This window comes from Miscanthus floridulus, chromosome 18, assembly GCF_019320115.1.
Source record: "Miscanthus floridulus cultivar M001 chromosome 18, ASM1932011v1, whole genome shotgun sequence".
NCBI lineage: Eukaryota > Viridiplantae > Streptophyta > Magnoliopsida > Poales > Poaceae > Miscanthus > Miscanthus floridulus.
In genome coordinates this window covers 6,927,669-6,941,499 of record NC_089597.1, presented here as the reverse complement: position 1 = coordinate 6,941,499, position 13,831 = coordinate 6,927,669, and the positions used below count along the sequence as shown (strand labels likewise).

At 42.7% G+C, this 13,831-nt stretch overlaps 1 protein-coding gene across 1 annotated transcript; it reads right to left on the bottom strand.

Moving 5' to 3' along the window:
- Positions 1–2,898: 2,898 nt before the first annotated feature.
- LOC136522794 (aspartyl protease family protein At5g10770-like) lies at positions 2,899–4,863 on the bottom strand. The gene is made up of 2 exons (XM_066516594.1): positions 4,636–4,863; positions 2,899–4,454 (listed from the first exon to the last, which is right to left on the bottom strand). Exons 1-2 carry the CDS (start codon positions 4,790–4,792, stop codon positions 3,127–3,129), a joined length of 1,485 nt encoding a protein of 494 aa, XP_066372691.1. The 5' UTR covers positions 4,793–4,863; the 3' UTR covers positions 2,899–3,126.
- Positions 4,864–13,831: the final 8,968 nt, after the last annotated feature.

Sequence of the window (13,831 nt, the reverse complement as noted above, 5' to 3'; positions counted from 1 at the left end):
AATATGTAAGTGTATGATTGTAGATGAGATCGCCAAAGGAAACCAAATCCTCAAAACTATGAAAACTATTCGAAAATTCAACATTGCAATGTCATACTCTCCCATGAAATTGAAAGACAACGAAAAGCTCCCTGTGTTGTTTCCTGGTGTCAAATGTGCAGCAACAGTACACGTACTTGTGATGGATACCACCTCGAACAAATCTCTGGGAACAATGATTTCTCAGCCCTGATTAAGTAAAAAAAAGTTCAGTCCTTAATTTACACACGGTAATAATGGTTTTTTCCATTCAAATTTCTGTAGTGGGTTTTTGTTAGGTCATTGTTTTGCCCCCCCCCCCCCCCCCCCCCCCCTCCCCCCCAAAAAAAAACTTCTTCTATCTTTTCTTTAAGTCCTCTCCCTCCAAGTAATTCTTGGCGTGTCACACTCATTATCAGATCAGAATGGAGTCCTTTCTCTTTTGTGCTGAAACATATATAAGTCCCATTTTATAACATGCATGACAATGCTGATGATAACCCTAGTATATCATTCCTGCTGTCTCCCCTCTTTGTCGGAAAAGAAAAGGAGTAGTCTGTGTTCTGGGTACAGCACCACAACCATTTTTATTATCATGACAATTTTAATTAGTAACAGGACCCCTTTATTTCAAATAAAGAATCAGGTTCCATGGACTTGGGTAGTCCTGTTAGGCAACGCCAGTTTCACAAATGCCTCAAAAAGGTCACTCAAATGCTTAACGTACGCGACAACACAGCGTACAAATAATGCTAATAGATCCTTTATTAATTGCTTTAGTTTTGTTTATTAAGTGGCCTGTTCAGGAGCATATATTGGAGCGCCATGTATACTGAATGGAAACTTTAATAGTGTGCTTCAATCAATTGCTGGTGTACTGTAGCATGTTTGAGGCTTCGTTTGGCGAATATACGTCAACCTGATTACTCCTCGGTCACATTGCAAGCAGACTTTTTTTTTTGTTTTATTTCTGTTTCTGACCATTCATGTCGCAAACAGTTAAAATCCCACTACTACACTAAACTTAACCGAAGTGGGCGTTTTTCATTATCCGAGGCAGACAAAGGCAATCGCCTCCGACGAAAGGTCACGGTTAATCCGTGAATAACGGAGGCGGTTGCCCTGATCGCCTCAGTTAATCGATTAGCCAAGGCGGGCTGCTTACAACGTCTGCCTCGGTTAATCGATAAAAAAAAACAAAAAGAATCCTGAGCCCGCCGGCGAGCCCGTTCCTGAGCCCACTAGCTAGATCCGGTGACGAAAGACGCCACCGTCGCCACCTCAACGGATCCGCTGGCCGCCTGCAGTTCCTGAGCCCGCTAGCTAGATCCGGCGCGGTATGCAAGCTCGCCGAGTCCTAGTAAAATTTGGATTCGAAGGCGTCGGCTCCGCTGGTTTCTTTGATTAAAAAAACTAAAACTTTTTTTGTTTATTTTTTGCGGGAGCTGGAAGGGAAGTAGTGAGGCTTGAGGAGGGTTCGATTCGGATTCGGTTGGGTTAGGGTGGGTGAGGTGGAGGGCCAGAGCAGCGCGCGACGCGGATGGCTGCGGTGGGCGGCGGGCGGCGGAGTTAGGGTTTGGACTCTACTCTACTGCATCACGTGCGGCTGGGCTTTGGCCTCTTGCTAGATTTCGTGAGACTTTTCAGGGCCTTTTTCTCTTCGTTTTCATTCAGGATTTCTGGCCGTGAGATTGGCGAAATCTTGTGTATTTTCTCATTTTTGTACGGTGGTATGTACTGTGCCCAGAAAGTTTGGGGTACAACTCCATCTCCATGGTTTACCAGTGTCCAAACTTTATGCTTGTTCGTTTCAGCCGCAAAACCATGCTTGCTGGAGTTTACATGGACAGCAGAGACCAGTTTTAATGATAAGTAATTAAGTCTTTACTTCCATTTTTCACTAAAATTAGGTGCATATTTAATATTTTCCTGCTCTGTAGACATTCTTCCTTCTATTCTAACTCGCCTCCTCGCCGGATCCGCTGGCCCCCTGGCCCCCTGCTCCGGATCCACGCCGGCCTCCTCCTCGCCTCCACGCCGGATCTGGGCGCGGTCGGAGCAGGGGGTGGCCCGCTCACCAGATCCGGGTGCTGCTCGCCGGAGAAGAGGGAGGGGGAGGGGCGCTGCTCGCTGGCTCCAGATCTGCAAAGAGAGAGGGAAGTAATAAAATGGAATAAAGCAGAAAGAGAATCATGGGAAGGGAAAGGAATGTATCGGTATGTCACCACACAATGATCATGATCGTGATCCTTCGCGTTCATTGTGTGGTGAGAATTATGGGAATTGTTGCCACACAATGAGAATTGTTGTCATGCCCCATGCATCTTTTGAAAGAAATATGTTTCCATGCTCAGAATTACAAGGACGGACGAGAATTGTTGCCACACAATGAGAATTATGTGAAGGGAAATGAATACATTATTTTTTTTTCAAAAAATGAATTGCTGACATGCCTCATGCATCTAGGCTACGGCATTGTAATTCCGAGCATACATGTTTTAGGCAAGGCAGAGCATGGATAAATTCAATTCGATGCCTAGCAACAAATTTTTAGCCTTTCAGGCAACTGATGCTTGTCGTAACTTTCGGACAACAAGCTCTAAGCCTAGCTTTTATTTCAGATTCATTACGATAATGAATGTGTTTCTAGACATTATCATGGTATAACAAACGTGCAAAATTGAATTGATATATTCTTGATTTTGTCTTGGTTACCAAACATCCCCTTCAATTTATGTTGCACCCATTGGCACGGACACTTATCTAGTATATTATATTATTACGTGTGTGTCTATATATATATATATATATATATATATATATATATATATATATATATATATATATATATAGAGAGAGAGAGAGAGAGAGAGAGAGTATAATAGTATTAGATTATAAAAATAGATACATATATGACATTTTACACCCACCCAGCCTTGTAAAAGGAACAGGGAGTAATACATAGCCACAAACATGTGCACAAGTTGCGCATCTTGGCTTTATTTAGTTGAACAATAATCAAGCTACCTCATGCATCTCCCAATGAGCTATAGCTTGAGCGAGTATTGTAGTAGAGCAGGCATCGGTGAGTCGAGGCAGCCTGAGCACTCAGCAGGCGTTGCGGCGGAATCCGACTGACCCTCCGCCGACGTTGTAGAGCACCTCGATGGTCTGCTGCTGCACGTTGCCGAGGATCCCCGGCATGCGGTCATCCATGCTGGAGGTGAAGGCGAGGCAGTCGTGGAAGAGGACGCCCGACGGGTCCAGCTGCACGGTGGCGTCCCCGTCGAACACCAGCGCGACCTTGGGCAGCTTCACGCTGCGGACGCCGGTGAAGTCGTAGCAGGTGTCGAGGCTGCCTTTAGGTGCAGCCGCGCGGTACATGCTCATGCTCCTCCTGAACGCGTCGCGCAGCGCCTGGTACGCCGTCGGCGGCAGGCGCGTGATGGACGTGCGGGAGTCCAGCACCGTGCCGGCGGCGAAGACCGTGGCCGGCACGCTCAGTCGCTGCCCGCCGACGGTGATGGCCCGGAGCTGCACGCGGTAGAATGTCGCCGGCGCCCGCTTGTCCCTGAGCATGGGCGTTACCACGTACCTCGACGACGACGCGGCCCGCGGCATTCCGAGGACGAAGAAGCCGAAGTAGCTCGCCGACGGCGGGATGCAGTAGGAGAAGGCGCGGCCGTAGGTGGACGCGGTCTGGGACGCCAGCGACTCCGGGCCGCCGCCGAGCGCCATGATCCCGGCGGTGGTGTTGTCGAAGTTGCCCTGGTCGACGTGGCTGCACCCGAACTTGAAGTTGTTGATCCTGGTGTTGGGGTTGAGCGTGAGCAGGTCGGAGCTGTACGTGCCCGACGTCGACGACCCGTCGACGGGGTAGGTGACCCGGTACTGGCACTGGTTGTTCACGCAGCCGTTGGCGTAGGGGCCGAGCTGCCGGCAGGAGGGGGAGCCGCAGGAGAAGGCGGCGTACGTGGGCGACTTGGTCGGGTCGTAGAAGGTGTCCGTCTGGGGGTGGCACGGCGGCACGGGGCACGGCACGCACTGCACCCACGGCACGTCGCTCGCCGTGTCCAGCACCACCGTCTGGATCACGCCCGGCCGGAGCGGCGCCGCCCCGCTGCCGCCAACGGTCGCCGCAGGGTCAAAGCTCATCGCCGTTGAATCAGTGTCCGCCGTTGTGCCCATCTCGACTTGCGTTCTGGCCCCGGTGTTGAGCTCTGATTCATCAGTATCCGCCGGTGGCTTATCATCCTTGCTGTCGTTGGTGCCATTCTTGCTAATAAACAGCCTCCTCTGGACGTCGTCGGCGCGGCGCTGGTCCCGGCGGAGCAGCTCGGCCACGGACGGTGGCGCCGCCGCGTTCGACGACGATAGCGAGCAGGGGCCGTGAGGGAGATCCACTGGTATCCACGTGCCGTTGGGGGGCGGAATCACTGCATCATGTCATGTCGTCAAATGTAACACAACATAAACGTAAGTCCTTATGAAAAAAAACACGTACTCATGCATGCATGCATGCATAAAGCAGATGGTTGCTGGAACAAATTGAATACAGCAGTACTGCAGTACGTAGTGCATGCATGCATGCATTGCCTGACGCCCTGACCAACATACCCCTGTGTCCCAAGCAGTAGGATGAGGCTTTTGGTTTCAGCGAGCTCACGGCCACTACCATGTAGTAGTCGTCTCCATGTTCATGTTCTGCTGCACGGACAAGAGGAGGAAAAGGACAAAGCAAGACAAGCAACAGTGGAGCCAAAACGAAAGCCATGGCTTTGAGTGAATAGGCTACGTATTTTTCCTGCCAAGTACTGGGCTACAGCTCAACCATGCATGGAATCAAGTTCCCATGGACCCTGCCTCTCTGGCATGGCATGGGCATGTATATATAGGCACTACAAGAGCAGCAATTAATAACTAAAGCTTGGCCCTTGCTCCCTTTACTTCGATCCTTGTTATTAGGCTATTAGCAAGCACTACTACAAAGCTAAAGATCATCGCTTGTTCTCTAAAACCATCATGGCTGCCGTTTCTTTTTCCTTTTTTTTTTGCAACCGCCGGTGTTTCTCAAGGTACCAATATAATGCCTGTGTTAGAACTGATAGTGATTTAGATTTTCAAAAACAAAATTGAAGAAAAAAAAATTGATGATGCCATCACCGGATCTACCCTCCCTGTACCTTGCTACGTAGTAGCTTGCCGTCGCCGCCTCTCGCTCGCCCCATGCAATGCTGGCCGTCGTCGCCAGGGTTGGAAAGGGGAGGGAAGGAGAGAGGGAGAGGGGTGAGATCTAAGGGAAGTAGATGTTATCTGTGAGCAGAGAGAAGTATAAGGGACAGAAAAGAGGGAGATGGAGCCTGTGTGGACCAGATGTGAGGTGGGAGTTAATCGAGTTGAAAAGAAATTTCAGGACCGAGACGATGGAGTCACTGCTAGTTGGTAATGCAACCCAACAGTGATATCGCTATTGGGTGTTGTATTACCAACGTCAGTGATAATTATCCATTATCATTCTCGGTTGGGTTTAAAATCCCAATGGTCATTAGCTTTTTGCTTATGAACCGGTATGATACCCTTGTCACTGTTGGTTTTAAATTATCAAGCGGTGATGTGCCAGCAAGGATTGTGCGTTGTGTACTAGTGAAGGGTCCACCGCTACATTATGTTGCGATTACTAGCTATGCCATAAGGTCCCTTGTGTGACTAATTAATCAAGTGTAGGATGGTTTCCTTTCGTATTAACTTCTAAGTTCAATGAATATTGAATAAATATTTTGCCTACTAAACACTCTCAAATTAGAAAAGTTTTAACTATAAAGTTCTTGATCTTGTTGAGTACTACAACTTTGGTATAAAGTGTATTTTCATGTGAAGTCACTTGGAAAATTCATAAATTTGAATTTCAAAATCTAAGAACTTAAACATTTTTTTGGCACCCTAAACGATTTTAAATAAAAACATCATCAACCACAAAGTTGTAGATCTCTTTGAGCTTTAAAACTTTGATATAAAGTTTGTCTTCAACTAACTTCTTTTGATGATTAGGATTTTTTTTGTGTTACGCCTGTTTCTAGAGGCGGATCAAATTACTATATACTCCCTCTATCCCAGATTATCTATCACTTTTGGTTTTCGTGCCGCAAGTTTGACTCGATTTATAAAAAAATACGTGCAATATTTGTATCTCTAAATAAATTTATTAAAAACTAGATTAAAAAACCTTTCAATGATACTAATTATTTACCATAAATATTTATATTTTTAATATATATTTTGTCAAAATTGTTTCTCAAAAAACGAAAACGATAGAAATTTTGGGACGGAGAGAGTATGTCCAAATTGGACAGCACTGTACTAGCATGGCTCTAGCACCATTAGACACGGTACAAATGGGCACTACCAGATTAGGCACTATATCCTAGTCGTGCTCGTGCTATGCCATGCCACCACGTCGTGCCCAACTCTCGGGCGCGGGCATGGCCCTACGATGTCTTAGTCGTGACATGCTAGTCAGAGCACAATGCACAAGGCCGCGCTCGAGTCATCGTCGTAGCTGCAGACCCGCACTGTTGTCGTTGTCGTTGCTGCTGCTGCTGCTGCTGCTACACGCACGCGCCGCCACTGCTATGAGCTCCACGCCGCCGTTGTGCCATGTCCCACGCCACCGCTGCTGACGCTGCTGCCAACGCGACGCACGAGGAGCCAAGGAGGGGCTACGTAAGGTGGGCGAGGCGGGGCTGCACGCCCGCGCAAGGAGCCACAAATGCAATGGTAAATGATATTGTAAGTAAACTAGCTAGCAATGCTCCATCATGAAAGAAACTCTGACATTCATACTTCAAGCACATATACACCACACATATTTTGATATTTCTTGCTGATTGAGGGACGGGTTATTTGGCTCATTACTCTCTCAGTGAAGGGTTAAACATATATAAATACTATTGACCTAACCCTCTCCATCTCAACATTGCGTTTTCAATTAGTTAACATTCATATGCTTTCTAGAGGTTGAAAAAAGGAAGAGACCATCATAAGTAAAGGACTACCATGTGTTACCAATATCTGAATCATTGATATGTACTAACGAGATTACAGAAATATCTTTATCATGAACTATGAAATATTTCAATGAAATGACAAATTACCTAGATATGTTATACATTCGCCATTTCCTTTTCAAAATTACACACTATTTGTAACCCCCCTCCCCTAGGAACCACACAATCCCTTGGATGCTACTCCCTCCGTTCCAAACTATAAGTTGTTCGGCTTTTCTAGATTCATAACTTTTGCTACGCCACCTAGGTATTTATGTCTAGATATATAATAAAAGTTATGTATCCAGAAAAGCTAAGATAGGACGACTTAAAATTTAGATCCGAGGACACTACACTATTGTCTGAACACGTCGAACTAGTTTTATTAGTAACCCGGACAGTGCTTGCTTGCATGGTTCTTAGCGTGTTACCTTACTTATCAAGTACCCCTTAATAATTCATGATGCCTTATGTGTGTAAAGTGATCAAAGGGGAGAGGGAGAAAAAAAGAGAGGAAGGTTCAGAACGCCTAACTCTATATGGGCTACAATATGATATTGGAAGGCGAGAAACACGAGTGTATGATTCGCAATAAAGGAAGGCACTAGCATGCCTATGTATGACTCGCGTTGACATACCCATTTATATATATGAAATAATATTAAGAAACACAAGTGCGTGATTGAAAAGAAAGTCGAATAAAATATATAAGTGTATGATTGTAGATGAGATCGCCAAAGGAAACCAAATCCTAAAAAGTAAGAAAACTATTCGAAAGTTCAACCTTGCAGTGTCATACTGATCTCCCATGAAATTGAAAGAAATAAAGAAAAGCTCCCTGTGTTGTTCCCCGGTGTCAGAGATGCGTAGTGCAGCAACCCATTTGTGAAGGTTACCACCTCAAACAAATCTCTAGGAACGACAAAATGACTTCTCAGCCTTTAAACTAAATCAAAAATTTTAAGTTGTTTATTTATTTATACACGGTAATGTTGTTTTTTTTCATTCAAAATTCTTGTAGTGGGTTTTGTTTGTGTAGTCCCCTCCCCCCCCCCACCCCCCCACAAAAAAAGAAAAAAAAAAAGAAAAACCGCGATACTTATTTTCACCTTTTTTTTAATTCATAGCTCTCCATCCAGAGAATTCTTGGCGTATCACACTAATTATCATATCGTAATCGAGTCCTTTTTCTTTTGTACTGAAACATATATATATATATATATATATATATATATATATATATATATATATATATATATATATATATATATATATATATATATATCTCTGTCTATCTGTGTGTGTGTGTGTGTGTGTGTGTGTGTGTGTGTGTGTGTGTGTGTGTAAACCCCATTTTAACATGACATGCATGACAATGAAGAGCCTTATCATTCCTGCTCTCTCCTCTGTTTAGTTTCCTGCCGTGACTTCCCCTTGTCCGGCCTCTTGCCCTCCAATCATTTCCGTTGTTAAATTTTGTAGGTACTTGATAAGAGAGAAACTTGTGTGTGCATGGTGAGCGCATGCAAAAGTAGTGTGCGTGGGTCAGTGCGTGTGCAAGTAAACGTAAGACAGTGAAAGGTTTTACTGTTATTTTAGAAGTATTATTTTACTGTTATTTTAGAAGTACTATAAGGTAGCATGCCCGTGCGTTGCTACGGGATAACTAACAATTTATACTTAAAACACATGGATCGCACGATAAGATAACAATACCGTAAAAATTAAATACTAACGTTAAAGTGACATTTAATCCAAAAAATAAAGTTTGTGAAATCAACACAGTCATAGAGATTATGATTTGTGAACACATGTTTTTTTGTCAACATAGACAGCCTGAACCTGTCTAAATCTTGTGTCTTGTCATCATCTCGCTCCTAATCTCGCTCACCTCTACGACAAATCTACCATCGCGGGATACCCCTCGGTGGACTGCCGAGCATCTTTTGTCGACAGTTCAAACCATAGCTTAAGTTAAGATGGCTCTTGTCCAAGCCAAATGTCATTAATCTAGATTTAAATTTTGATCTTATTAATTAGTTGCAATATTTTTTCCTCAAGTTAATAGATACTCTTGAGTTTATTTTACATGTTACACAAACTTCTATTGTATGTTATTAAAAATAATGATTTTAGGTCTTGAGATGCACTATTACTAAGCCCGTTTGGTTCCATGGAATTGACTGGATAGGCCGGCATTGGGGTATATTAGCTCGAGTACAACCTAATTAATAGTCATCCATATTCATAGTATTCCACTCTAGTTCATGCTCACTGCTACTCTTCTGGAAGGATAAGAAAGGAAAAGAAAGAAAATTCAGGTGACAGGAACAAAAAATGCATGGGCACTGCAATAGAAATTTCATTTTCTAACTTATATGATTCTAATAGGAATGACTTGCTTGTTTAATAGAAAAATTCAGAAGATTGTAATGTGAGTTCAGCCATGGAGAAATGTTCTTCATGTATCCTTCTTTTTGGTCTAACCATATGTTTTCCTTGTGTTCCATCCAAACAATAATCACTATTACAGAATTGATTTGTAGAGGCGCTTGTAGCAACCATGTCTACTCAAGGGCCACTAGGAATCAAGGATTTCTAGGGGTGGGTATGCAACTGTCCTTTCACTATCAGAATCCAGAGATTTCGTGAGAGTGCAAATCACGTCACGAAATATGCTTTTACTCTCACGAAAATAATTCGTGAGGGTACATCATCACGCAAAAACTCTCACGATAATAGACACACGAAAATCTCATTTTCATGAGAGTTGGCCGCCACGGATAATTTTCCTGACGGGAGTTCGTGAGGGTCACCCTCATGAAAATAAAGTTGCCTCCAGATTTGCATAGGTATTTTCATGAGGGTTTCTGGTGGTATTTCATGAGAGGTAACCGTCATGAATTAATTTCGTGAGAGTTAAACATTTCGTGAGAGTCACTGTCATGGAATGAATTTCGTGAGAGTCACGGTCATGAAATGAATTTCGTGAGAATTTAGTATTTTGTGAGAGTCACCGTCTTGGAATGAATTTCGTGAGAGTCACCGTCATGGAATGAATTTCGTGAGAATTTAGTATTTTGTGAGAGTCACCGTCATGAAATGCATTTCATGAGGGCACAACACCACGAAAAATATATTCAGGCCATCACAGAAGAATGTTTTCATGAGAGTTTCAAACTATCATGAAAATTACCGAACAACAGGATCATCTCATGCCAAATTTCAAATGCATATATATTATCCAAATGTCTTCCAATATGTGAATATAGGCAACAGGTTCCAATCACAATACATTTTAGATCCATCCAAGTGTCCAGCCATTACACTAAAAGGACTAGCTCATTGTCTTAGACATACAACATGATGAGTTGCAGCACCGAGTCCGAACCATGCAATATAATAAGTTCCAGCATAGAGTAGCAACCTTCCAGCACATATATATATACTTACTAGTTACTACAATAGCAAGGATGCTTAGTTAGCAAAAGAAGCCAAAAGCCAGCACATACACATACTACAGCACCAAGGATGGATGATTAGCAAAAGAAGCCAAAAGGTTAGCAATGGTCAGGTTCCAATCACATCCATTGCATCAGTTATCACTGATATCAGCCCCGTCGGTATGGTCGCCATCCTCTTCTTCATGGTTGTTGCTTATGTTGTCACCTTCACTACCTCCGCTATCATCTTCATCAAAGTCATCACTGATACTGCTGTTGTCATCGTAGCTGTTACTGTCATCCATCTCATTGTAATCTTCATCATCATCATCATCAGTGACTATGTCATTGTCATTGCTAAGCATTTCAAGTGAGTGAGTGGCAGCATGTGATGATTCAGAGACCTAAAAAAGATCAAGTATGTTTGAAATGTTTCAGTCTTCAAGTAAAAAGAGATTATACAGTGGGCTATGTTTGTTTAGATTACTAACTATTTTTGTGAAAACAGGCTCAGATTTGTGAATAGTACCACATTTACCTGATGACGACGGGCATCAAGATTTGCTAGACGGTTCATTAGATCAGCAGGAGGTTGCTTGTTCAGATCTTCAAAAATTGTCTGAAATTTATGTGTAAGCATGTTGGATCAATGCATATGATCAATAAACTGGTAAATGAAAAGGATTGCTTATTACCAGCATAAGCTGACGATTAACACCATTTTCCTCAATGAGAATCTTATTATTCTCATTCAATTTCTTATTTGTTTGTTCCAAGGCATCATTCCTCTCCTTCAACTGCTCATATTCATGTACCATGGATTGATAGGCAGCAGTTCTTGCTGAAGAACGATGGGATTTAGCTGTTGCTGCAAGTGCTTGTCTATCGACACAACCATCAGCTATTGGCACCCTACCATGGGCCATTCTATGATCCATGACATACAATGCGTTTGCATCCAAATCTTTCGAATTCTCAGGTAGCTTTGTTCTTGTAATGTAGTTAGCCTAAGACAAAATACCAGAGCATTGATATGAACTAAGAAAGCAGATAATAAACTGTCACAATAAACTGCATGTATTTATCTATAGTTTGTTTTAGCTATAACCCTCCATCATATAGGCTGATTAAGACACTCAAATTTTTATCTAGTTTTCAGATTTGTATCATAAACTTGGTGTCAGATTAGATTTACAAATTGTTGTATTAAACTACATGTTTAGGTTAGATTCAGATTTATATCACTTGGATTTATATCATACATAAATGTAGAATAAAGGAAGAAACATTTAATGATGAAATGGCAACAAGCAAAGAGAGGGAGTTGCATAGCGAAGCAAAAATACATACCAAACGCTTTTCTGCTCTCCGACTAGGAATGGGAGCGCTTTTTCCAGTGCTGTCCACTTTTTTAAATCCAGACTTCATCACAGCATATGTGTTCACAGTGCTAGCCTTACCAGGGCCAAATTTATATTCCTACAAGACCACCCAAGTGAATTTCCTAATCTTTAAATACTTGATTTCATACAAGACCACAAAAGAAGAAAGATTTCATACCAGTAGCTATTGTGTCTCACCAAATGGCCTCGAACCTCCTCGGTTCTGAGCAGCATCTTCAAACTTTAGGCGTGAAGCTTGAGCTACCTTCCTCTTTTCCATGTACCTCTCACTTGCCCAATACTTTGACAGAAAGCACCAAGCATCTTGAGCACACCACTCTAGCTTACTATTTATGTATTCTTCTTCTGTAAGATGTATGTCGCGTGCTTCATTGTCATTGCATTTTGCATGAAACTTAACAGTATCCAAACGAGTTTGATATATCAAATCAGAAACTCTTTTCATTAGATACGCATCCAAATTGTGATCAGCTTTTCTCACATCAGCTCGAGATACCTTGAACACTCTCTACATACATAAAAGAGGAAAATTCAGCTATTTCAATTCAAATCGTAGAGCGAAAAAAGGTTAGTTGCATTACCCAGAATTCACACTTGACTAGTTTGGCATATGTTATTCCAGCATGATCCTTTTTGCAGTAATAATCATGCCATGACATTGCTGCCCGCCTTTCAATAAGTTTGCCTTCCTCATCACGGATATTGACCATACCCGGGTAAAACCGCCTAATAATAACTCCAACTTGTGAACCATACTTGTAGTCTCTAGGGTTGTAGTTCACATAGGTGAATTGACTGTAACAAAGAATATAGCATCTCAGTTTGTAAATTGAATATCATGCAAAATGGTATTTTCCTACATGAATCAAACAAACAATTAAGACAAGGTTATCTTTGCTAAAGACTTAGTATAGCATTATGTTTTGTACCTCTCATATGGGTAATTCCAATGGGATTGCACAGGCCCTCCTAGTCGAGCCTCACGAGGAAGATGGATTATTAGATGTTGCATAGGATTGAAGAAACCAGGAGGAAATATCTTCTCCAGTTTGCAAATAAGAACAACAACTTGCTGTTCTAATGAACATATGGTATCCTTGCTCAACTCTTTGGCACACAATTGCCTATATAGAAAGCTGACTTCAGCCAAACACAACCATATGCTATGTGGAAGAAATCCACGGAATGCAACAGGGAGCAAGCGCTCCATAAATATGTGGTAATCATGGCTCTTTAGGCCTAAGATCTTCCTTTGTAACAAGTTAACCCCTCTTCTAATGTTGGCTGCATAGCCATCAGGAAACTTAAGTTCTTGAAACCATTTAAGAATTTTTGGCTTGTCATCCTTACTAATGCAAAATGGGGCTCATGGCCTGTCCCACTTCCCATTTGCCTTCATCTTCAAATGTTGTGATGGACGATTGCAAATATCAGCTAAATCTTTCCTTGTCTTGGCATTATCCTTAGTCTTGTCCGGTACATCGAAGCAAGTATACCAAATAGCTTCAGCTACATTTCTCTCATTGTGCATCACATCAATGTTGTGGGGCAGCAACAATTTTTGAAAATATGGAAGTTGCCAAAGGCCAGAAACATGGGTCCAATTGTGCAATGTACCATAGTTTTTATTGTCATATACGAATTTGCTCATTTGGGCAAATATTTCCTCCCCTGTTAAAAGCCTTGGAGCCTCATCAAGAACCACTGTGTCCTTACGAAATGCATTATTTTGGAATCTGAATTCATGGTCTATAGGTAGGAACCGTCTATGGCAATCAAACCAGCAAGCCTTGTGACCATGACGAAGTGTAAATGCCTTACTATCACTTAAGCACATTGGACATGCAAGCCTACCATATGTGCTCCATCCAGCAAAGTTGCCATAAGCAGGGAAATCATGTACTGACCATAGATAAGCTACTCG

Excerpts from the sequence above, each read along its gene's own strand:
- LOC136522794 (XM_066516594.1), bottom strand. The coding sequence starts at position 4,792 with ATGGCTTTCGTTTTGGCTCCACTGTTGCTTGTCTTGCTTTGTCCTTTT. Across the intron at positions 4,455-4,635 it reads CTACTGCTTGGGACACAGGG|TGATTCCGCCCCCCAACGGC; the intron begins GTATGTTGGTCA and ends GACATGATGCAG.